At 37.8% G+C, this 23145-nt stretch overlaps 1 protein-coding gene across 4 annotated transcripts in view; it reads left to right on the forward strand.

Annotated features, from left to right (window-relative positions):
* The window catches only part of jupb (junction plakoglobin b), a 99326-nt gene that overhangs the window by 68613 nt on the left and 7568 nt on the right, over positions 1 to 23145 (forward strand). For all 4 annotated transcript variants that reach the window (XM_065286229.2, XM_065286253.2, XM_065286238.2 and 1 more), the window contains 10 exons: positions 1451 to 1704; positions 1804 to 2042; positions 5231 to 5432; positions 5695 to 5839; positions 6377 to 6480; positions 9758 to 10096; positions 14187 to 14339; positions 15995 to 16114; positions 16515 to 16665; positions 20009 to 20130. In XM_065286229.2, coding sequence (XP_065142301.1) covers positions 1451 to 1704; positions 1804 to 2042; positions 5231 to 5432; positions 5695 to 5839; positions 6377 to 6480; positions 9758 to 10096; positions 14187 to 14339; positions 15995 to 16114; positions 16515 to 16665; positions 20009 to 20130 — 1829 coding nt within the window. The remainder of the gene's footprint in view (positions 1 to 1450; positions 1705 to 1803; positions 2043 to 5230; positions 5433 to 5694; positions 5840 to 6376; positions 6481 to 9757; positions 10097 to 14186; positions 14340 to 15994; positions 16115 to 16514; positions 16666 to 20008; positions 20131 to 23145) is intronic.

A 23145-nucleotide genomic window follows, 5' to 3' on the forward strand; every position in this document is an offset into this window, starting at 1 on the left:
GTAACAACATGAGAGTGAGTAAATGATGACAGAATTTTCATTTTTGGGTGAACTATCCCTTTAAATAACGTATTTTCGTTAAAGGAACTGTAGGATTGTGGCCAAAACTGGTATTGCAATCACAAAACTTGTGGCTAAAACTGGTACTGCAATCACACAACTGGTGGCCAATACACAAAATGACAACATAAACATCAGTTGAGGGCTGCAACTCCACTTTTTAAATGACAATATCCTGGCCAAACTACTTTTGTCAGTGATATAAGTATTTGAAATGAAAATGTTTTCTTAATGTCTAGTGACATATCAGGGCCATTTTACAATTAACTCTTTCACCGCCAGCGTTTTTTAAAAAAGTTGCCAGCCAGCGCCAGCGTTTTTCATGATTTTCATCAAAGTTTAATGCCTTCCAGAAAATGTTCTTCTTTAAATATATAAACATACAATATACCAAATGAAAGAACAGACCCTCTGCTTTCAAACAAAAAAAAAACGTTTCATCCTACCTTTAGTGGTTCTTTTGCAATCAGCTTTTGAATATGGGTAGGTTTCTGCAAAAACACCACATTTTGAGCAAAAAGCAGAGATAATTCCATTTTTTGGGCAATACTTCCGGGTTTAAAAAGTTGCGGAAGATAATGGCGGTATTGCGGAAAGACGGAAAATCTCTTCATTGGCGGGGAAGCGATTTCTCTTAATTGACGAGATATCTCGTCAATGGCGGGGAAAGAATTAATTGATATAAATTTCTTACATACTGTTCCTTTAAATAACGACTTTATTCTCGTTAAATAATGACTTTATTCTCAAAATTTTATTTATTCTGACTTTTTTCTTGTTAAATAATGACTTTATTCTCGCATTTTAATAACTTTATTCTCGAGATGGTTTTATTTTTTTATTTTAGCTTGGCCCTAATCCTCCTTGGTACACCAGACCCATAAGTTTTGCAAAATGAATTGCAATCGCACTTTCTGGCAGACAAAACCCATTAGATATGTGTCCTAATATGCATGCAAATCCGTCTGCCTAGAAACGCAAGCTCATGCGAAGATATTTTGCATTTCGCTGTGAAGGTTCAAGAATTGTAAACTCTGACCAGCAAATTTGTATCCTGTACATGTACATGCCCTTTCTCTCTACTGAAAAGCAAAGATGGTTTAAGAGTGCCCCTTCCATATTCTAAGTTACGTCCAAAAAATATTTGCATGTTCAAAGTTTAGTGTGACCGCCCATTAACAAAAATGTATAAATGCTGAAAAACTCTATTGCTCATGCTAGCTAATACTTTGAATAATGTTAACAAATATAAACTTATTGTAAAGTGTTAGTAATATAATTAAATATAAAATGTCTAATTTTGTACCACTTTTCCTTAAAACTGAACCCTCTTGCTTTACAATGATTTTACCTTCGACCATTTCTTTGTTTTTCTTCTGTCTGTACTCAGATATCGAAGCCCAATACAGTCTGACTCGGGCTCAGAGAGTACGTGCTGCTATGTTCCCTGAGACTCTTGTGGAGGGAGAGACGGCCCTCACCACGCAGAGCAACCCAGACCAGCCCACCAATGTCCAGAGACTGGCCGAACCCTCACAGCTCCTAAAAACAGCCATCGTCCATCTCATAAACTATCAAGATGATGCTGAGCTGGCCACACGGGCTGTACCAGAACTCACCAAACTGCTGGCCGATGAGGACCAGGTGCGAATGAACATATGACTTGATCAACTGAATATATATTGTATATCACATATATTCTTTCATAGAAATTAACATTTAAGTTAACTGTTATCACTGTAGGTGGTGGTAAACAAGGCTGCCCTCATTGTAAACCAGCTGACGAGGAAGGAAGCGTCTCGTCGCGTTCTCATCCAGTCTCCACAGATGATCGCTGCTGTGGTGAGAGCCATGCAGAGCACCGGAGATCTGGAAACGGCTCGGTGCGCCGCCAGTGTTCTGCACAGCCTCTCCCATCAGCGCGAGGGCCTGCTGGCCATCTTCAAATCCGGCGGCATTCCCGCGCTAGTGCGCATGCTCAGGTTAGTTAGTGTGTAATATTAACACACACATGACACAGTTGTGCACTAAGCCAAGCCTGCACTACGCCAAGTGAGCGAGTCAACTGATTTGATTCAGTGAGTCATCTGACCGATTCATTTACGTATCAACACGTACATCCATCATTAAAATAATCCAAATGACTCTAGAGGGTTAATAACTACTGTATCAACAATCATACTTCCCAAATCAGTGCCAGTTACTTTTACTGTTCCTAAGACAAGTTAAGGTCAGAACAACCTAAATTCAAAGTTAGCTATTGTGCCGGTTCAGCTTTTCCACTACATGATTGTTTGCCTGCTGTTAACCTAATTCTCTCTTTATACTGTGAATAGGATTTGGAGCAGGTCTGTGCTGCATTGTGATAAATGCTGTGACTAAGCAGTACTATAGCAGTACACGGTGTCCTGTCCTGTTCACGTATATCAAAACTACACCTCCTGTACCAGTGTCTAGAGAGAGACCCGTAGCAGAGCTTCTGCAGAGCTGTATTTTACAGGGATATATTTGGACCGTGATGGGAAAATCGCAGTGTCAAAAAAGCCATTTGGAAAGATGTTGAGATAATAGAGCGAAACAGAATGTTTATGACCACTGGACCGGAGCCCGTGTAACGTTGATGCAGTATCACTATATTAAGCCATTTCCCCTTGGAGCAAACTGTAGTTAAACGTCTTGCTCAAGGATACGGTGCCAATATCTGTTAGGATTTGTTTTTAACCTGCACCTGCTTCAATACCAGGCCGGGTCTTTCAAGGTGAAATGTGTAATGTAGTTCAGCATTTTTTTTTTTCTTTTATCCTCTTAGCCAACAAAAATACATTAGACCTTATGGATCATCGTAGGGTTGTAACGATTAATCGTGCAAATGCGTGTTTTCTCAATGAATGAATTTGAATGAATTGCGGTGAAATCCGGGCACATCCAAAAGTCAAAGGGCGCTCTAGTGCAGAAACTCCAATTGTGCCACAGAAAAAGTAGCATTACAAACACTTTTCCAGGAAATGTCTATAAGAATATTTAGATCGCCGTTCTAAAAATTGTTTCAGGTATTTTCATGATAGTAAAGAATAGTTTGAATCATTGTTTTTAACGAGTGTTGCTTTTTTAATTGCACATTATAAATGACTCTTAAAGGGATAGTTCGGCCAAAAATGATATCAAACCCATGATTTACTCACCCCCAAGCTGTCTGAGATGCATATGTCCATCGTTTTTCAGACAAACACATTTTCGGATATTTTATCAAATGTTTTAGATCTTTCAGTTGATTAAATGTAATGTTACGGGGTCCACCAATAGTCCACGACCTTCAAGTCCAAAAAAGTGCGTCCATCCTTCACAAATTAAATCCAAAAGGCTCCAGGATGATAAACAAAGGTCTTTTGAGGGTAATCCGCGCGGTGTTGTTGTAGAAATATCCATATTTAAAACTTTATTAACGAAAATAAATACCTTCCGGAGTGCCGCCATCTTAGTCACGTCCGCATTCAGGATGAGAGCTTACGCAGCCTACGGAGGCTACTCTGCTGCTGCTCTGTGCCCCCGCCCTCCGAATTTGTCATACGTCACTAAGAAAAGTGCGTACACTACGCTAATACTCTCTCCTGAATACAGAGGAGTCTAAGATGGCGGCGCTACCGGAAGATAGTTATTTTCGTTAATAAAGTTTTTAATGTGGATATTTCTACAGCAACACCGCGCGGATTTCCCTCAGAAGACCTTTGTTTATCATCCTGGAGCCGTTTGGATTTAATTTGTGAAGGATGGACGCACTTTTTTTGGACTTGAAGGTCGTGGACTATGGGTGGACCCCGTAACATTACAGTTAATCATCTGAAAGATCTAAAACATTTTCTAAAATATCCGAAAATGTGTTTGTCTGAATCAATAAAGTCTACTCATTTTCGTTCGAAATCGAATTATTATCAGATTATTGCTGCAAATAATGAACATGACATCTACAGATTACTTTCCCTGTATTCTCCGTTGTTTGCTTTATAGGGTGCCGCAGGGATGCCAAACCGGAAGTTAGCGGGACACGTTTTGTCCAACTAGATAATTTTTACAGATGAATAAAAATTGTATGAATTTTGAAGTGTAAATGTGTTTACTAGAAATGGCTTATTTTGACTAAATTCATAAAGTGTCATAAACTTTTGTTTAACAGAGATCTTATTTTTTGCATTAATCCAAAAGTCTATGGGAAAATTAATGGGCTTTTTTGCAAGGTAACCATTATCTCGCTAACTTCCGGATTAGCCTACAAAAAAAAAACTTTTATTTCCGAAGTTTCATTCAATCGCACGTTTTTGCTTGCATCACTCAGGGTTCTTCCAAACATATAAGACCATGAACTTCACACATGAGCACTCTTTAAAAGCAGCGCTATAATTCTTTTTAGAAATTCAACGACATGGAAATTTTTTATATTTGGAATGATGGATATACAATATCCAAAAGCATGATCTATGTAATTCTACATGTTATACTAACGCAGAACTATGGAATTTGTAAACATAGTTGACTAAGGGGCGATTCACATTTCACGTCTTTAGCCCGCTCAAGGTTGTTAATTTAAATGTAGTCGCGCGGTATGGGCGCTCATATTGAAAGCGAAGCGCAAGTGGTGCAATGCACTCGTTTTTTTCCAGGTGCGTCCGCACCGCATCGAGGTAAAAACATTTCAACTTTCTAGAATGCCGCAAGCACACCGCAGGTCAAGAACCAACAGACGGTTACGTTTTCCACACGGATTTAGCTTACATCACTCAAGGGGCCATTCACATGTAGCGGCAAAAACATGTGGAAAACACTAGGCGCGTAGGTTCTTGTCACATGACCTGCGGTGCGCTTGTAGCATTCTGAAAAGTTGAGATGTTTTTAACTTGATGTGGTGTGGACGTGTGGCTTCCATTATGAGCGTGCATACGGCGCGCCTAATTTTAAATTATTGAACTTGAGCGCGCAAAAGACGCGATTTGTAAACGGCCCCTAACAATGTTTTTGGGAAATGCACCCCTGCTGGGTGATGCCACTGACTCTACTTTAACTACTGTATGATGGCTGTAATTGCTAAATAAATATAAATTTTAAAAAAAGTACACCATCTATAGGAATATAATAACAATATGACTAAAATGTTGTGAATATTCTCTTGTTTCTTTAGTTCACCCATGGAGTCAGTGCTGTTTTATGCCATTACCACATTACACAACCTGTTACTGCACCAGGAAGGAGCCAAGATGGCCGTTCGTCTGGCCGATGGTCTTCAGAGGATGGTGCCACTGCTGAAGAAGACCAACCCCAAATTCTTGGCCATCACCACAGACTGCTTGCAGCTGCTTTCTTATGGCAACCAGGAGAGCAAGGTAGACTTTCTCTTAAATGCCTTCAAGTTCAGTTTTACATCCAAACTATAATTTGCACCAAACGTGAGGAAAGTTAAGGTGATTGCAATCTTTCTCTACTATGCTTTAGTTTTCTTTTTGTTTTTGTAGGGATTGTCTAGATTTCATACAGTCCTGAAATTATTGGATGTAGCTGAAATAATTCTTGAATTTGATTATGTGGATTACCGATATTGTGCATGTTTGAGCTTATGAAGTTATAACTTTTTCTTTGTTTGAACAGTTGATCATCCTGGCAAACGGTGGGCCGGAAAGTTTGGTGTTCATTATGAGAAACTACAACTATGAAAAGCTTTTGTGGACCACCAGTAGAGTTTTGAAGGTTCTCTCTGTTTGTCCGAGCAACAAACCGGCTATTGTTGAAGCTGGTGAGTCTGTGTTGACTTTAGATGGGTTTTCACAGGCAGGTCACATTGTTGAATCAGCTATTGATATGTTAATGAAGTCAATTTTCCATTAAAACGAATATAATAACTTTTTAAATATCCATCTATATCAAATCTGTTCCACAGAAGCACAATCTGTGTATTATGCAGTCATGATAACGGTGTACAGGTTTGACTTTATTAATATTAACCTTTAAGTGTATTAATACACAACGGTGGTTGATCTCATAAAAGAGTTATAACAGGACTTTCCCTGTGCACTGTGAAGTTCACGATCCGTCTTCAAGGATCAGCAAGGACGTTTTTAAAGATGTCTCTTAATCTCCTTTCATCATTTTATCTTTCTAAGCCATGTGGCTTTTAGTTTATCCGCACTAGCTCCAAAAAACACCTCTCTCCTTTTGGCAGACAGTCGTCGAAATACAGACAGGCTGTGTTGCTGGATAGTCCGCTTCCTACTTTTGATAGCGACGAGTCTGATAAATATGGAGTCTAAAGTGTTTTCTCTCTGTTTGGCAGGAGGTATGCAGGCCCTCGGCCAACATCTCACAGGATCAAGTCAGCGGCTGACGCAGAACTGCCTGTGGACTCTACGTAATCTTTCTGACGCTGCAACCAAACAGGTCAACTAGCTGTTTTAATTGACCAGAAAGTCAATAGATAGACATTTTTTATTAGAATTGCTAAGGCAAGCATATGTCTGAGGATTAATAGAGACTTATGCATGTAAGCAACCACTCAGTTTACTTTAGCAGCCCCTTATCAACAGCCATGCAAACATCCACAACATTTTGGAGGGCAGCCATAGCCTAGCTTGTAACCTGAAGGTCGCCAGTTCAAGTCTCACGGCCTGCAGGTTGCGACTGTGGCGCCCTTGAGCAAGACACCTTAAAAAAAACACCATCGTTTTTCAGTATTTTACTATGTTCTTACCTCAACTTAGATGAATTAAAACATACCTATCTTTTTTCATCTTTTATCAAGTTTGAGCGAGAGAGGGGGGAGTTCACAGGAGTTGATGTTACTGCGTGCAGAGGTCGAAGTGCTGCAAACTAAGTGCTCTTTCGCCATACAATATAGTTCTCATTTTTATCCGCTTAAAAAAATCGCTGTTTTTATTTGTGCCACCATACTTACTCGTGTAACTATTCATGTAACAGTCTTTAAATAGGGAAAACATGGAAGTGTTTGGTGGCTTCTTAATTCATCCCTGTTTGGATCCTAAGGAATGAATGGGGCTAGGCTAAATGCTAACATATTTATGACATGCTGTAACGCTAAGATTAAGTGCACACATCGAAAAAAGATAGGTATGTATTAATTTGTCTAAGTTGAGGTAAGAACATAGTAAAATATTGAAAAACGGTGGTGTTTTCCTTTAATCCTAGGTCACATTTTAATATGGGTTGCCATACTTAACAAAACATTTCTCACTTTTCACTTTCATTTAGGAAACTAGCATTAGCAAATAATGAGAAAATGATATTTAATATTAACAAGATGCGTCACTGGTATTGCTATGAATGGGGGAGACCGCAACAGTCAGAATGGCTGCTGTAGTCCCGCCTCCCAGTAAAAAGAGCCAATCGTCAAACGGAATCCTTAACAAGACCCGTAGGCATTGCAAATATGGCCCTGTCCCAAATGGCGCACTTCATGTGGACTTTCAGTCTCATGGCCTTAAATTGCGCATGCCGGCTTAGTCTACGAGTCCGTAGGGTGTCCCATCTGTCATTTTTACGCTTTGAAGTGTGCTCATCACCGCCCCCTTTGCCCCCTTGATGCAGTCTTCAGCGAAGTCTGCACTGCAGCAGGCTTCGCACACTTTACCAACCCAGAAGTCCTTGTAAAAGAGCAATCAGACCAATCGGACGACGAAAGGGAGGAGTTCACACTGACGGGCAACTTCTCTTACTATTTCCAGCCGGACCCTCGAGTCTGTCTCAAAATACGATTCCTCTGCATCCACGTGGACTCGCATCAAGGGTCCCTTAAGTCTGCACTACATGTGTCATCAAAGTGTGGACTCTGAGGAGGACCAGAAGTCCGGAGTGTGCCATTTGGGACAGGGACAAAATTGGCAGAGTGACCTGACTTCCTGTTAACTCTTTCCCCGCCACTGACGAGTTAACTCGTCAATTAAGAGAAAACACTTCCCTGCCAATAACGTGTATTCCCGGCTTTCCACAATACCGCTATTATCCAACTTATAAAACCTGGATGTATCGCCCTAAGGCAAACAGTTGTATGTCCATGTAAGTTTTGAGGATCGCTCTGCATCTGATCTGTATCAAAAGTCCTTCCCAAAATATGGAATTATTATGTATTTGAAGAAACCTACCCATACCCAAAAGAAAACAAATGAAGGGATGATGAAAAATTTTTGTTGTTTGAAGGCAGAGGGTCTGTTCTTTCATTTGCTATATTTTATGTTTATATATTTTAAGAACATTTTCTGGAAATCATTAAACTCATGAAATCATGTCTTGGCAAGCTTGGCATGAAATGTGAAAAATGTAAAAGATATTTTGATATAACAGCCCCGTTATTGCTTAATGTTGGAATTATTGTTGTTCCTGCATGTAAAATATACCGGGGCCTATTGTCACATGTAAGTTGTCATGAGGGGTAGTTAGAAATGTAGCGATATTACATTTTTCCACCAATATGATTATTTAGAATGATATCTGCTGATGCAGATAGTTTGGTGGTTAGTAACATGCAATAACTAAACATTAAAGTAAAAAAAATGTAAGAAAATTAACATTTTCTATACACAGAGCTCAATGTGGCACTTTCCTGTTTTGATTGACAGAATATATCCGCCATGACTATCTGCGTGTTTTTAACCAACGACCAAAAATGCATATATACAGATTATTGGGCGAAATATCAGTGCATCTATAGTCTCAGTAATTGTAATTAAATTAGTAGGCTGAATGTAAATAAATCTAAAAATAAAACATTTTCATATTTGCCTAAAGAAATGTGCAAAGAATATCAACCCATAGAAAACAGCTTTTATGTAGTCTGAATAATTTTTTCTGTACTTTCAGGAGAAAACTTTTATACAATGCAGACAAGTTGTGATTTTTATAATTGTTTCTAACCGGCACAATCTTTTATACGACGAATTCAATGGCCCAGAAAATGCGCAATAAATGAAAAACAGGTTATCATTTCTTCCATATTATTAAATTCAAGAAAGAAAATCGTCTATTATTAACAGGCACGTCTTGTGCTGCGCTGGTGAAAGGCGTCTGGAATATGAATGTCTGTATTTCAGTGCTGTCACTCTCGGCTGACGTTCATGTGGTTTTATTCCAGCGATCCTGAATGTACACAGCGTCCGCTCTTATCTCACTTTTCCACTGCCTTTCATCTGTCATTTGTTCTTTATCCGGGTCTTCCCGTCCCACTGTCGCGCTCCCATCAGCCATCATTAGCCGTTATGACAGTCGGATTTCTGAAATGTCATTTTTTATGTGAACCATTTGAAAATGTTGGGGGGTTTATGTTATAAATTATGATGAATATGAAGGTTGTCTGTTGCTGGTCATATTTAATGCATGAAAAGGAAAATGCTAAATGGGTCAGAGATGTGATATCAGTTTAAGATCTATAATTCATTCAAAAATGCATGAAAAATGCATTTCATACACAATTCATACACATGATTTGGATTTCCGAAATGTTTAATGAATATTTATAGTTTTGGTATTCAGTCAAAAATGTCTCAAAAGACAAAGAAGCATGTTGGCTCGAGCCTTGTGCTTATTAATAATTAATAACAATACATGTCAGCCAACGTGACAAAGACAAAAAGAAGATTTTTTTTTATAGAATTAAACTGTATTATCAAAAATTTTGTTAACATCCTCTCCTGTTATGTCCATCCAGGAAGGTCTCGATGGTCTTCTGCAAATCTTAGTGAATCAGCTCGGCTCGGATGATGTGAACATGTTGACCTGTGCTACGGGCATCCTGTCAAACCTCACCTGCAACAACGCACGCAACAAGGCCCTGGTCGCTCAGAGCGGTGGCGTCGAGGCTCTGATCCACGCTGTGCTTCGGGCAGGAGAGAAAGAAGACGTGGCCGAGCCCGCCGTCTGCGCCCTGCGTCATCTCACGAGCCGTCACCCCGACGCGGAGCTGGCACAGAATGCAGTGCGGCTGCATTACGGCATCCCCGCTATCACTAAACTACTGGGCCAGCCGCACTACTGGCCTGTGGTGAAGGTTCGTCTGTGTGTGTTTGTGTGTCTAAATCGCTGGCGATTTGAAACTCTTCCCCACAGTTTAAATGTAAAGGTCAGATTTGGATTGTCTGGAGGCGCTATCAACGTGCATGGCTTTGATGTGGAGGAACGCTGTGACCCGCGTTGTGCTAAGCTGATTTCGGGCTGAAGTTTTAGTCAGTGAAGAAACATTTCAGTGCAAAATTAAAAAAAAAATACTGAATAAATGATTTAACTTCTAATAATGTTTAAATACAAAAAGAGCTACACATAAAAAAGACAAAAAAGCTCAGAAAATGTTTTATGCAGAGAACACAAATAAAGTGCACAAGTGTAAAACTTTTTCGGGTGTGGGGCTGAACTTTTTTTGCGTACACTTGTGCACTTTACTTGTGGCCAATTTTTGTGAGCCTTTTTTAATTAACCATGGGTTTATTTATAATGCTGCGTACACACCAAATGCTAATGTTCCTCGCTCTTGATGTGAATTTTTTTAGCTTGGGCTGAATATTTTGCACAAATAACTTTGAGGTGAATAGCATGTTTTTCGCGCCAATCGTGTCACCCAATTTGCATCATTTGCATCGCCCTGTACGAGTTTGTGTTTATTTGCGGCTTTGCAGTGACTTTGTATTGAATCTACCTGCATATTTTGACACAACGAGCTGCAGGCACGACACTCCGAACGCATATTTTGACGCAACAAGCCGCACACACGACACTCCGAACGCATATTTTGACACGACGAGCCGCACGCATGACACTCGGAACACACATTTTGACGTGACGAGCCATGCACACAACACTCCAAACACATATTTTGACGTGACGAGCCGCACATATGTCACTCGGAACACATATTTTGACGCGACGAGCCCCACGCACAACACTACGAACACATACTTTGATGCAACTGGACACATGCTCGAAACTCCGCACACATATTTTGATGCAACGAGTCACACGCACGACACTCCGAACACATATTTTGACGAGACAAGCCGCACACACAACACTCGGAACACACATTTTGACGCAATGAGCCGCGCAAACGACACTCCGAACGCATATTTTGACGCAACGAGCCGCAGGCACCACACTTCGAACGCATACTTTGACACGACGAGCCGCACGCACGACACCCCAAACGCATATTTTGACACAACGAGCCGCACGCACGACACTCCAAAATGCATAATTTTGACGCGGCAAGCAGCACGCACGACACTCCAAATGCATATTTTTACGTGACGAGCCACACGCACGACACTCAGAACACATATTTTCACGCGACGAGCCGCATGCAAGACCCCCCTCCGAACGCATATTTTGACGCGATGTGCCACATGCACGACACTCCGAATGCATATTTTTAAGCGACAAGCCGCAAACACGACACTCCGAACACACATTTTGTTGCGACGAGCCGCACGCAAGACACTCAGAACGCATATTTTGACGCGAAAAGCCCCACACACGACACTTCGAGCGCATATTTTGACGCGACGAGCCACATGCACGACCCCCCGAACGCATATTTTGACGCGATGTGCCACATGCACGATACTCCGAACGCATATTTTTAAGCTACAAGTCGCACGCCCGACACTCCGAACACATATTTTGACAAGACGAGCCGCACACACGACACTCGAAACACATATTTTGACGCGACGAGCCGTGCACACAATATTAGGAACACACATTTTGACCCAACTAGCCATGCGCACAACACTCGGAACAGACATTTTTACGTGAGGAGCCGCACAGAAAACACTCGGAACACACATTTTGACACAGAGAGTTGCACACACAACACTCGGAACACACATTTTGATGCAATGAGCCGCGCACACGACACTCGGAACACACATATTTTTCCGCGACGAGCCGCTCACACGACACTCGGAACACATTTTTAGTTCTTGCCTCTCGGGAGAGAAGTCCCCGGACCACTGGTTCTTTTCGATATTTACCCAACCATGAGTTAAACAACCCAACATTTTATGTTTAGTGTTATATGAATGAATTCACAAGGGTTTGAAATCACAATTCATTTAGAAGAAAATCTTCCAATAAAACTCTGGCACTTCCATAAAGAATAAACCGTTCATCACAGGTTGTCAGTGATTTCTTGCATGCACACATGCAACAAACATCACATCACAAAACACAACACAACAGTTTTGCAGTGTCAGTGCATCAGTGCTTATCAGAGACCTTGGAGCACATCATCGCATCAGGAAAGGTCGTGGTGGATGTAATTGGTTGTCCTCTGTGCTCTGATTTGCAGTGGGCAGAACTTTGATGGTCTCTCGGTGGGCACGAGCTACTGGCACGCATGATCTCACGCTTAATGGCATCAGTCCAGTGGAGCAGAAATGTGTGTATGGAAATGTCAACCTCTGGATTACTCTGGTTTCTAATAGCACAGTATTAACATTTGCATTGTGAAAACATCTGAATGATCCAAGAAATAAACAAGAGGCTGACCATATTTCTGATTTTACTATTGTTAAGCCATGTAAAGGTTAGTTTACACTGACCCAACAAATGCAAACGAACATTGTGAAATCAGTTTATTAACCACGTTGGTTTTTGTTGAGGTAGAATAAACATTTGCGTTTCTTACATGCAGCTTTAGCACGTCTGAATTGTTGATGTTTTTTTGAGGTCAATGTGAGGCTGTAGGCAACGCATAGTAAATTGATTTTGTTTCATGGATGGTTAAGATCTGCTATGCTTGTAGCATTACAAAACTATATCATGGAGCAATGTACTGGGGATAACTTAAGAATGCATTATGAACCAATGCTTTTGGTAACACTTTACAATAAGGTTGTATTAGTTAATTCGGTAGCTAACATTAACTAACAATGAGTAATACTTTTTCAGCATTTACTAATCTTAGTTCATAATAATTTTTGCATTTACTAAATCAAAAGTTGTAACTGTTAAAGCTCCCATAACACAAGCTTTTTCTGCATTTCTGATGTTTATCTGGAGTACCTATAGAGTAGCATTTATTATTTTTAACATTTATTATCTCTTTAATATCTCTTTTGTTTCTCAAAAACAACAATAAGGTATATATTTGCAACCCATTCTCACCAAAAAGCGTACAAATGACACGCAGTGTGATTATCGTGCAATAGATACGCCAAATTCCGATTTTGCGTGCATATGATACGCCAGTCCTTCCCATTCACTTATATGGCGAATCGTTTCGTGACGTTTTATTTATTGTTTTCTCATTTGTTTTCTGTTTTTTTTTACCATTTTCGCTTGGGTTTAGGGTTAGAACAACTTTTTGTTATATAAAAATGACATCCTAACCCAAACCCTAACTCTAAACCCAACTCCAAGCGACCATGGCTTAAATATAGATAAAAACTTGAAGAAACCTGTATATTAAATAACCTGCTTAAACAAATGTGAAATCTAACCCTAAACCCAAGCGAAAATGGTTTAAAAAACAGAAAACAAATGAGAAAACAATAAATAAAACGTCACGAAACGATTCGCCATATAAGTGAATGGGAAGGACTGGCGTATCATATGCACGCAAAATCGGAATTTGGCGTATCTATTGCACGATAATCACACTGCGTGTCATTTGTACGCATCTTGGTGAGAACGGGTTGATATTTGCCACCCCAGTATCACAAAATTACGTACCTATAGTCATGTAAATTTGTGAGTCTTTTGCGTGACACTGACACATTTTTGCGCCTTTTTGCGTGTCACGCATATCTGTTTAAGTGTCACTGTCACATATTTGTTAGTCAACGGTTTTGTTCTATTTTCTTACTATGTTGCTTCAGTTTAGTCACAAACATTTCTCAATGCATTCTTTCAAAACCAATTAAACGAAGCTTTGCTAGCTAACATTCATTTTATAACTCTAGACTCTTGTATGTCATCAATTCCGTCTGTTTATATTTTTTTATTTTGGAATCAAGGATGTTAGGAGAAAATGTAAGAGATGATTTATTTGTAAAGTGAGTTTGATAATGTGGCAAAGAAATTGTAATGAAATAGCACTTTTATATGTATTAAAATGGTAATAATGTGCCTTTTTCTCATTGTAGGCCACAGTGGGTTTGATTCGCAACTTAGCTCTCTGTCCATCCAATCAGGCACCTTTAAGGGAATCTGGGACAATCCCACGATTGATCAACCTTCTACTAAAAGCCCATCAAGAAACTCAAAGACACGGCTCAGGTGCACAGCAGACCTATCAGGTACATCACAATAATGGTACTTAAATGGTACTCTTAAAGGGATAGTTCGGCCAAACATGATATTAAACCCAGGATTTAGTCCCCCTAAAGCCGTCCGGGATGCATATGTCCATCATTTTCCAGACAAACACATTTTCAGTTATTTTAGAAAATGTTTTAGATCTTTCAGTTAATTAAATGTAAAGTTACGGTGTCCATGTCCTTCAAGTCCAAAAAATTTGCATCCATCCTTCACAAAATAAATCCAAACGGCTCCAGGATGATAAACAAAGGCCTTCTGAGCGTAATCCGCGCCATTTTGTTGTAGAAATATCCACATTTAAAACGTTATAAACAAAAATAACTAGCTTCCGGTAATGCCGCCATCTTAGACTCCTCTGTATTCAGGAGAGAGTATTAGCGTAGTGTACGCACTTTTCTTAGTGACGTATGACAAATTCGGAGCAGAGACCCTTCGTAAGCTGCGTACGCTCTCATCTTGAATGCGGACGCGACTAAGATGGCGGCGTTACCGGAAGCTAGTTATTTTAGTTTATAAAGTTTTAAATTTCTCAGAAGACCTTTGTTTATCATCCTGGAGCCGTTTGGATTTCTTTTGTGAAGGATGGATGCACATTTTTTGGACTAGAAGGATGTGGACCCCTTAACTTTAAATTTAATCAACTGAAAGATCTAAAACATTTTCTAAAATAACTGAAAATGTGTTAGTCTGAAAAATGATGGACATATGCATCTCGGACGGCTTGGGGGTGAGTAAATCATGGGTTTAATATCATTTTTGGCTGAACTATCTCTTTAAGGAACTTTTTAAAGAGTACTGCCCCACTGACAGCTTTTGACCATTTTTAACAGTGTAATATGATGTCTTATACTCGCTAAAATGTCTAAAATTTGGTTTGGGGGTCCCCTTAAGAAAATTAACCATGGTTTTATTGTGGTAAAAGTGTAGTAACCATGTTTTTTTGCTGTAATGATTACTATCAGCAAAACCATGGTTTAACTACACTAACCATGGTTTAACTACAGTAACCATGTTTTTTTGGTGCTAACTGTAGTAAAACCATGGTTAATTTTCGTAAGGGTCATGTCTGGTTGGTTGATTGGTTGATCAGGGACCAATGGCCAAAATGGTTAATAATATAAAAACATGCATTTTTTTATTGGTTTTAACCAAAAAATATGTGATGTCTATTCCATTGGACACAGAGTTATATATATATTTAAGAAGAAATCCTTTAAACAAGATACATTTGTCTAAAAGGAAGACCGTGAAAGACTTTAAACTAGAGGATACATCACATTACACATTTAATACATATTTACACACATATATAACCAACATAATAAAAATAACATCCTACTTGGGTAATAAAAATAAACTTATTGAAAATATATTTTTTTGCAGTGTATAGATTTTCTATGCAATGTCCTTTCAAATAAATAGCTTTATGTTTCCTGTTCCTATATGCACGTTGGCTGCATTACCCACCTTCACATGTAGGGCAAAGCCCCCTAAGGGAGGTCAAAGTACAATTTAATTAGCATCAAAGTCTTAATGCTTTGCACACATCAAGTGAAAGTAAAGATTCCTGTAGTGTGAGGTAACAATGTTTCTTTCTTCTTTCTCTGTCCTGTACTTCTCTCTGTGGTCACAGGATGGCGTGCGTATGGAGGAGATTGTTGAAGGTTGTACAGGAGCTTTGCACATACTGGCCAGAGATCCAATCAACCGAGGGGAAATTGCCAGCATGCAGACTATTCCTCTGTTTGTACAAGTACTGAACAAACTTATGGCATTTCTGGCAGTAAAACTGCTTCCTCTGTGTGTGTTATAAAGTGTGGGTGTTGTTGATAACCGCGTGGTGTCTGAATGCTGTGTATTTGTGTGCGATTGATTTATGTGTTACACAACCACTAACGTTATCATGCCAAGTTACAAGCCACCCATGCTGTATAGTTAAACAGTCAAACTACTTTTAAAAGTGGTTACATATATGTATAATAAAAAACGGTATTCCTTTCCTAAGCTTTAAATAAATGTAAAGATTCTTAATTCAAATTAATGGGAGGTGAAAACAAACAGCTGGTGTCTTACACAGCTGAATTCAACAGCGAAGCAGTTTTTTTCTTCTTCAATATTGTAACTCCTGTGGCATCTTCTTTCTCTCCGTTCAGCTTCTCTACTCATACGTGGAGAACATAAAGCGTGTATCCGCTGGTGTTTTGTGTGAACTTGCTCTGGATAAGCAGTCGGCTGAGATGATTGATGCCGAGGGCGCCTCCGCTCCTCTGATGGAGCTTCTGCATTCTCCCAATGAGGGGATCGGTGAGTGACATTCAATATGAGATTGTTCAACACATCTATATTATATATTTTTTGAGACAAAAATGCTTGTTTGTGAGTTTTAGTTTGTTTTTTAGTCATTCTCAAACAAGTACACATGTTATTTGTGACCCTGGTCATAAGTAGCACAGGTATATGTATAGCAATAGGCAGAAATACATAATATAGGTCAACGTTTTTATAGAGGCACCGATATATTGACCATTAATCAGTATCAGCTGATAAAAGCACTTTTTTTACACTATCGGACGATAGTTTGAAAACAGCCGATAGTCATGGCCGATATATCTTGTCAATCAAAGAGAACAGGAAATGCAATGAATTTTAGCTTGGTTTCATTTTCAATATTAATGGTCATTATATAAATGAATAACATTTTAAAATGTAATCTTTAGAATTTGGTATTTGCTAGCTAATATAATCAACTATCGGTATCAATAGTGTGAATAATCGGTATCAGTGGAAAATTTTTATATCAGTGCATTTCTAAAAATGATCAATTGTTTTATGCCAAACATCATTAAGTAAAGATAATTTTCCATAAAGATATTTTGTAAATTTCCTACCGTAAAAATATAATTTGGAACTTTTTTCCAATATTTTGAGATGGTCCTCACTGCAGAACACGACATCCAGGGGGCGGGGTTGGATCAAACTCCTCCCACTTTATATACTTTGTTCCGCAATGAACCAGAATATTTGCGTTGTTGCAGCCCGCAATAAGTTGCATCCTGTGGTCGTCAACGTTTGCTCTTATCAGTTTAAGTGTACGTTTGATTAATAATATAGTCGAGAATGATTCATAATTTAGTAAGTAATGATCACAGTTAGTGTAACGGGAGGTAAGCGAGATGTTCCCGTTATCCCACTTATTACACATAAAATACAAATTTATTTTATGTCTTTTATTAGCACATAAAAAAACGTAAACCATGTTTAGGAAACCTGTTTCCTAATGGCTGTAAGCAAAGACGCGTTAAAACAAGTTCAAAGTCTCTACAAGATAAACATTCAATTTATTATTTTCTAAATAACTTGCCATATATATGTTAATATTTATGCATGTTTATACTGTATACATTCATAGGTATTATACTGCATGTGGTAAGATTACTTGTAGTGTTTTACTCCAAAACATTATAGCAAAAACACTTACATTTCACCTTAAAGTCACTACTTTTATTGTAGTCATAAGTAAAGTTTGTTTTTCTGTCAAAAGAATAACTTAATTTAGTAAAGAATCAATGCGGAAATGGTAACGCAACAACACGTGTATGATGTGTATTGTGGTAAAACTGTGACCAATCAAAATGCAGTGGGAAGAGATCTCTGGATCTGAATCCAACCCCACCCCTGGATGTCGTGTTCTGCAGTGAGGCGCTACTGAATATTTTTGCACCCTCAGATTACAGATTTCCAAATATTTTTATTTTTTTCTGCCAAATACTGTCCTGTCCTAACAAACCATGCATCAATGGAAACCTTATTTATTTATTCAGCTGTTAAATGACGTATACATATCAATTTCAGAAAATTTACCCTTATGACAGGTTTTGTAGTACAGGGTCACCTTTGTAGTAAAAAGACTGATGACATTGTTTGAAAAGTCAAGTTGTTGTGACAACTTGACTTGAATAAACCAAAACATCATAACTTGTCATTAATCTGTCATAAACATGACATAGCAGAATAATTATTAAAACTTATGAAACTACATAGCTTTATGGGTTAACATAACATTAAACTGTCATTTAAATGTCATCAAGTGTTAATAGTCTGTCAAATAATTTTAAATACCTTAACATGCAACAGACACTTCAAAAGATTATACTAAACTTTATTTATGTGCACAATACATAAAAAACTGATAACTAACAGAACTTGTTTTTCCTCAAACAGAGGAATTTTATGACAGAAAAAACAAACAAAACTTTTAATTAATGTAAGGTAATTAACTGTTTTTGCTGCGATATGTCCCCTCCCCGCTGCATGGCTTAACCCATTATTGTACTGTTTTTATTTAATTTTAGTTGATTTGGTCTCCAAATGCAATAAAGTATAATTTTATCAATTATTATTATTTTTATTGAATTGTTGATTTTATTTGTTAAAACTCATGAAGAAAACTTAAAAATATATATTATGAACTGAAGAATATTTATGAAATTTTTATAAAACTATATGACAGAGTATTAACACTTAATGACATTTTAATGACAAATTATATTTGTATCACTGTAGTTGAGGTCAAGAAAAATATTCATGACGCTGTTATAAAACTATATGACAGAGTATTAACACTTAATGACATTTTAATGACAAATTATATTTGTATCACTGTAGTTGAGGTCAAGAAAAATATTCATGACGCTGTTATAAAACTATATGACAGAGTATTAACACTTAATAACATTTTAATGACAAATTATATTTGTATCACTGTAGTTGAGGTCAAGAAAAATATTAATGACGCTGTTATAAAACTATATGACAGAGTATTAACACTTAATGACATTTGAATTACAAATTATATTTGTAGTACTGTATTTAAGGTCAAGAAAAATATTCATGACGCTCTTATAATACTATATGACAGAGTATTAACACTTAATGACATTTTAATGACAAATTATATTTGTATCACTGGTAAAATATGGTCAGTTATGTTGTCTTGGTAATGTCAAGTTGTCATGACAAGTTATGATGTATTGGTTAATGTCAAGTTGTCATAACAAAGACGTCTCAAACAATGTCATCTTTGCATTAAAAATGACATAATTGAACAAATGACACTTAAAGACACTTGTCATAAATGTGCATAAAATCTCTTTCATGTTCATGGCACGTCTTATGAACACGCCTTCAAGTAAACTGTTACCAAAGACCTCAGAAAGGCACCCTAACACTATAAGATGCTGTATTTCTGCATAGCACAATAGTGTTTTCGGGAATTGATGCATTGTTGAAGTTATTTAAAAAATATATATTAAAGCTTTTTGGAGCACTTAGTTATACGTTATATTTCAGTATTCCCTATTACTGTTGTAGTCACCAAAGGGTGCCTTTTGCCCATGTTAGAGATGATTTATACCCCACACTTAAAATGCTCATTCAGCTGTCTGTAAACTTGTATAATTTCAATCTAAACACAACATCATATTACAGGTTATGTTTTTAGCCATGTTGTACCCTTAACAGAACATTAATACAGAACATAGGAATCGAGATAAATTGACCTCTTGGTTGTGTAACACACTCCTAAGTCACTAAGTCTTATGTGATGTCCCGTTGGGTGAATGGTTTTAACGTGTCCTCTCTTACTCAGCCACCTACGCCGCAGCTGTACTCTTTCGTATCTCTGAAGACAAGAGTTCAGACTACAGAAAGCGAGTGTCAGTAGAGCTCACACACTCCCTCTTCAAACACGACCCTGCGGCTTGGGAAATGGTACGTATCTGGGTGATTCTCACGAAATCCAGATTTAGAAGGTGTTCAGCAACAGATTTTTTAAAGCCCTTGAAGCCATTTTTTTGCACATATAAGATTAAGGTCTGAACTTACTATAACCATTATTTTAAGAGTATTTGAAAAATATTTCCTATAGAATTATTAAATTTTTTTAGATTATCATTATCAAAAATTATCATTACCGCAACATGATATTACATTTAATATATGCATTTACAAACTCATGTTTCGGTAATGAGAACTAAAAAGTTGTTGGTACTATGACAAAAAAATGTAAAAAAAAAAAAAAACTTTAACTGCTTAAGAACTGCTTACGTGGTAGCCATCTTGAGTGTCACAATCAATTATGTCCCTTCTAACAATTTTTTTTTAAAATGTTAGTTCCTTGAGGGCTTAAACAATGATTAAAAATTGTTGCGGAGGATGAGAAAATTGTTCTTGGACTCATTTATATTCCTTATTATTGTCTCTACATTTACAAATGATCACCAAATACGACATGTTTCTTTACTGTAAATGTTTATAGTATAACATGCACTGAAGCTTTTTATTTTTTGGAGTTTTTAATAATAAATATTTCCATGTCAAAGAACCCAAATCCAGTCATGGACACACGTTGCGGTAATGAAAATCTTCCCCTTAAATGTAGAAAAAACAACAAAATTGGTTTGTATGATGTCATTTGAAATCATGTGCAAAATAGTACGTGAAGAGATGTTTGTAACTGTATGCTTCTTATTTGATACTCTCACTTTGCATTTACTTTTTTTTATCAAAATGTTTCATGACACCTCATAAGTCTAATTTCACAAGAATCACTCATCTTTATTCGGGAATCTTACAGATGGGCACATTAACTCTTTCCCTGCTATTGACGAGTTATCATGCTATTATGCAGTAGGTGGCGCTGTTACCCAGCTTATAAAACAATGTAGCATCCAAAGGCAGTTAATAGTCTGTGTAAGTTTGGATCATCATTATGAATCTTATCTAAAATCCTATAACAAAAATTAATGATCTCAGCTTTTTGTTGTGGTATTTTTGAAGAAACCCACCCTTTATTTGAGCGGTGAAAAAAAATGAAGATGGCATGAAACTTTTGGTTTGTTTGTTTGTTTAAAGCAAAGGGTGTGTTCTTTCATTTGATTTAGTGTATGTTTATATAAGAATATGTTTTTCTGTAAGGTAATAAAATATAATAATAATCATAAAACATGCTGGCGCAGGCTGGCAACTTTTAAAAGAATGCTGGCGGGGTTAAAGTTAAAGCACTTTAATGACTCATTTAAAATGATATACACCTTCAGACAAATGTTTAGACACACCTACATTATTTATGAGGACAGATTTAATTGTCTTAAGAGTAATGACAGAGTAATTAAAGACTTAACAATATTTGAGCTTCTTGAAAGAAGTCAGCCTGTGTCTATATCAGTGACGGCCGGTGTTAAATAGTTTTTTTTTGGGGGGGGGGTACGTTCAGGGGAGTTTTACATTCTTAAAGGACACTTTTGGCAGAGGTTTTGTGTACTTATGTAATTCAGCCTGAGGGTAGTGCATTATTGTGAAATGCCATTTGCATTGGGTAAACTACACATCATTGGGGCGGTTTCCCAGACAGGGATTAGTTTAAAGGGATAGTTCACCCAAAAATGAAAATTCTGTCATCATTTACTCACTCTCATGTTGTTACAAACCCGTATAAATTTCTTTGTTCTGATAAACACGAAAGAAGATATTTTCAGGAATGTCTGTTACCAAACCGTTTATGGACCCCATTGACTTCCATAGTAGGAAGAAAGAATATTTATGGAAGTGAATGGGGTCCACAAATGGTTTGGTTACAAACGTTTCTTAACCCCCAGGGGTCCAAAAACGCGGGGACGCGTTTTGACGTGTTTTCTCCTTATCATAGCAGAATCAACTTAAAATACTCCATCATTATTAATCAAACACTTACGTGTTTGACATCATTTGAAACTCTGAAGGGTCCTCTTTAATTAGTTCACATTCACAATAACAAGAGATCTTTGTGTTTTTGTCAAATAAAGAAAATAAACAGGGTGCGCATTCAGACATTTCTGTCTCCGCCAGCTGTCTCTTAAAACACGTGACAAAAATCAGTTGAAACTCCGCGAATACTCGTCACACAAACATAATACACATATCCAAAGAAAGCCTGAAATGTCTACTTTTAAACAAGCTAATTATAATCAAAAACAAATATTTCCTGTTTATATAATCTGCATTGAAGTAAAGAGAGTACAGTTTTTCCTGGCTGAGCTCATTATCTCTAATGCGGCCACGCCCTCAGGCTGTTGACATGGTAATGAAGAGACAGCAGTTCCAACAATAATAAACAAAGCGTGAAGTTTTATCAGATTTAAAGACTTTACCGCATGTTTGGATTATAAACTTTATACACACACGTGAGGAATATCTTCATTTATGTTTGGACATTGAGGAAGAGAAGCGTTTATCTTTAACGTTACCTAAGAAGAGGAACGATGGAAGACGCATTGGAGAAGGATATAACTTATTCCTGAAGAAACTGTAAGTCATTTGTCTTCATTTATATTTGCTATCATGTAATATGTTATGGCTTGTGCAGTTCAGCCTACATAAGCAACATTAGCAGACTGCACGCTTCGGATTTAAAAACGTTCGCATTGTTTACAAACGAGGGCGCGTGATTTCACGTAATGGCGGATTTCATTGATACATGCTGTAAGTTACAGTGTTAGACAGAGTTATTCACTTTCGTATCCTTCATGGCAACTTTGAGTAATGCAGCTGCACTGCTGTATCTTTTAAGTGTGTGCTGTAATATGATTCCATGTTTACATGCTTGTTTACAAACGAGTAAGTTACGCGCGTGATCACGTAATGGCGGATTTCATTGTTACATGCTGTGTACAGTGTTAGACGCAGTTATTCACTTTCGTATCCTTCATGGCAACTTTGAGTAATACTGCACTGGGGGATCTGCTGTAA

Source organism: Paramisgurnus dabryanus, chromosome 19 (assembly GCF_030506205.2).
Source record: "Paramisgurnus dabryanus chromosome 19, PD_genome_1.1, whole genome shotgun sequence".
Lineage (NCBI taxonomy): Eukaryota > Metazoa > Chordata > Actinopteri > Cypriniformes > Cobitidae > Paramisgurnus > Paramisgurnus dabryanus.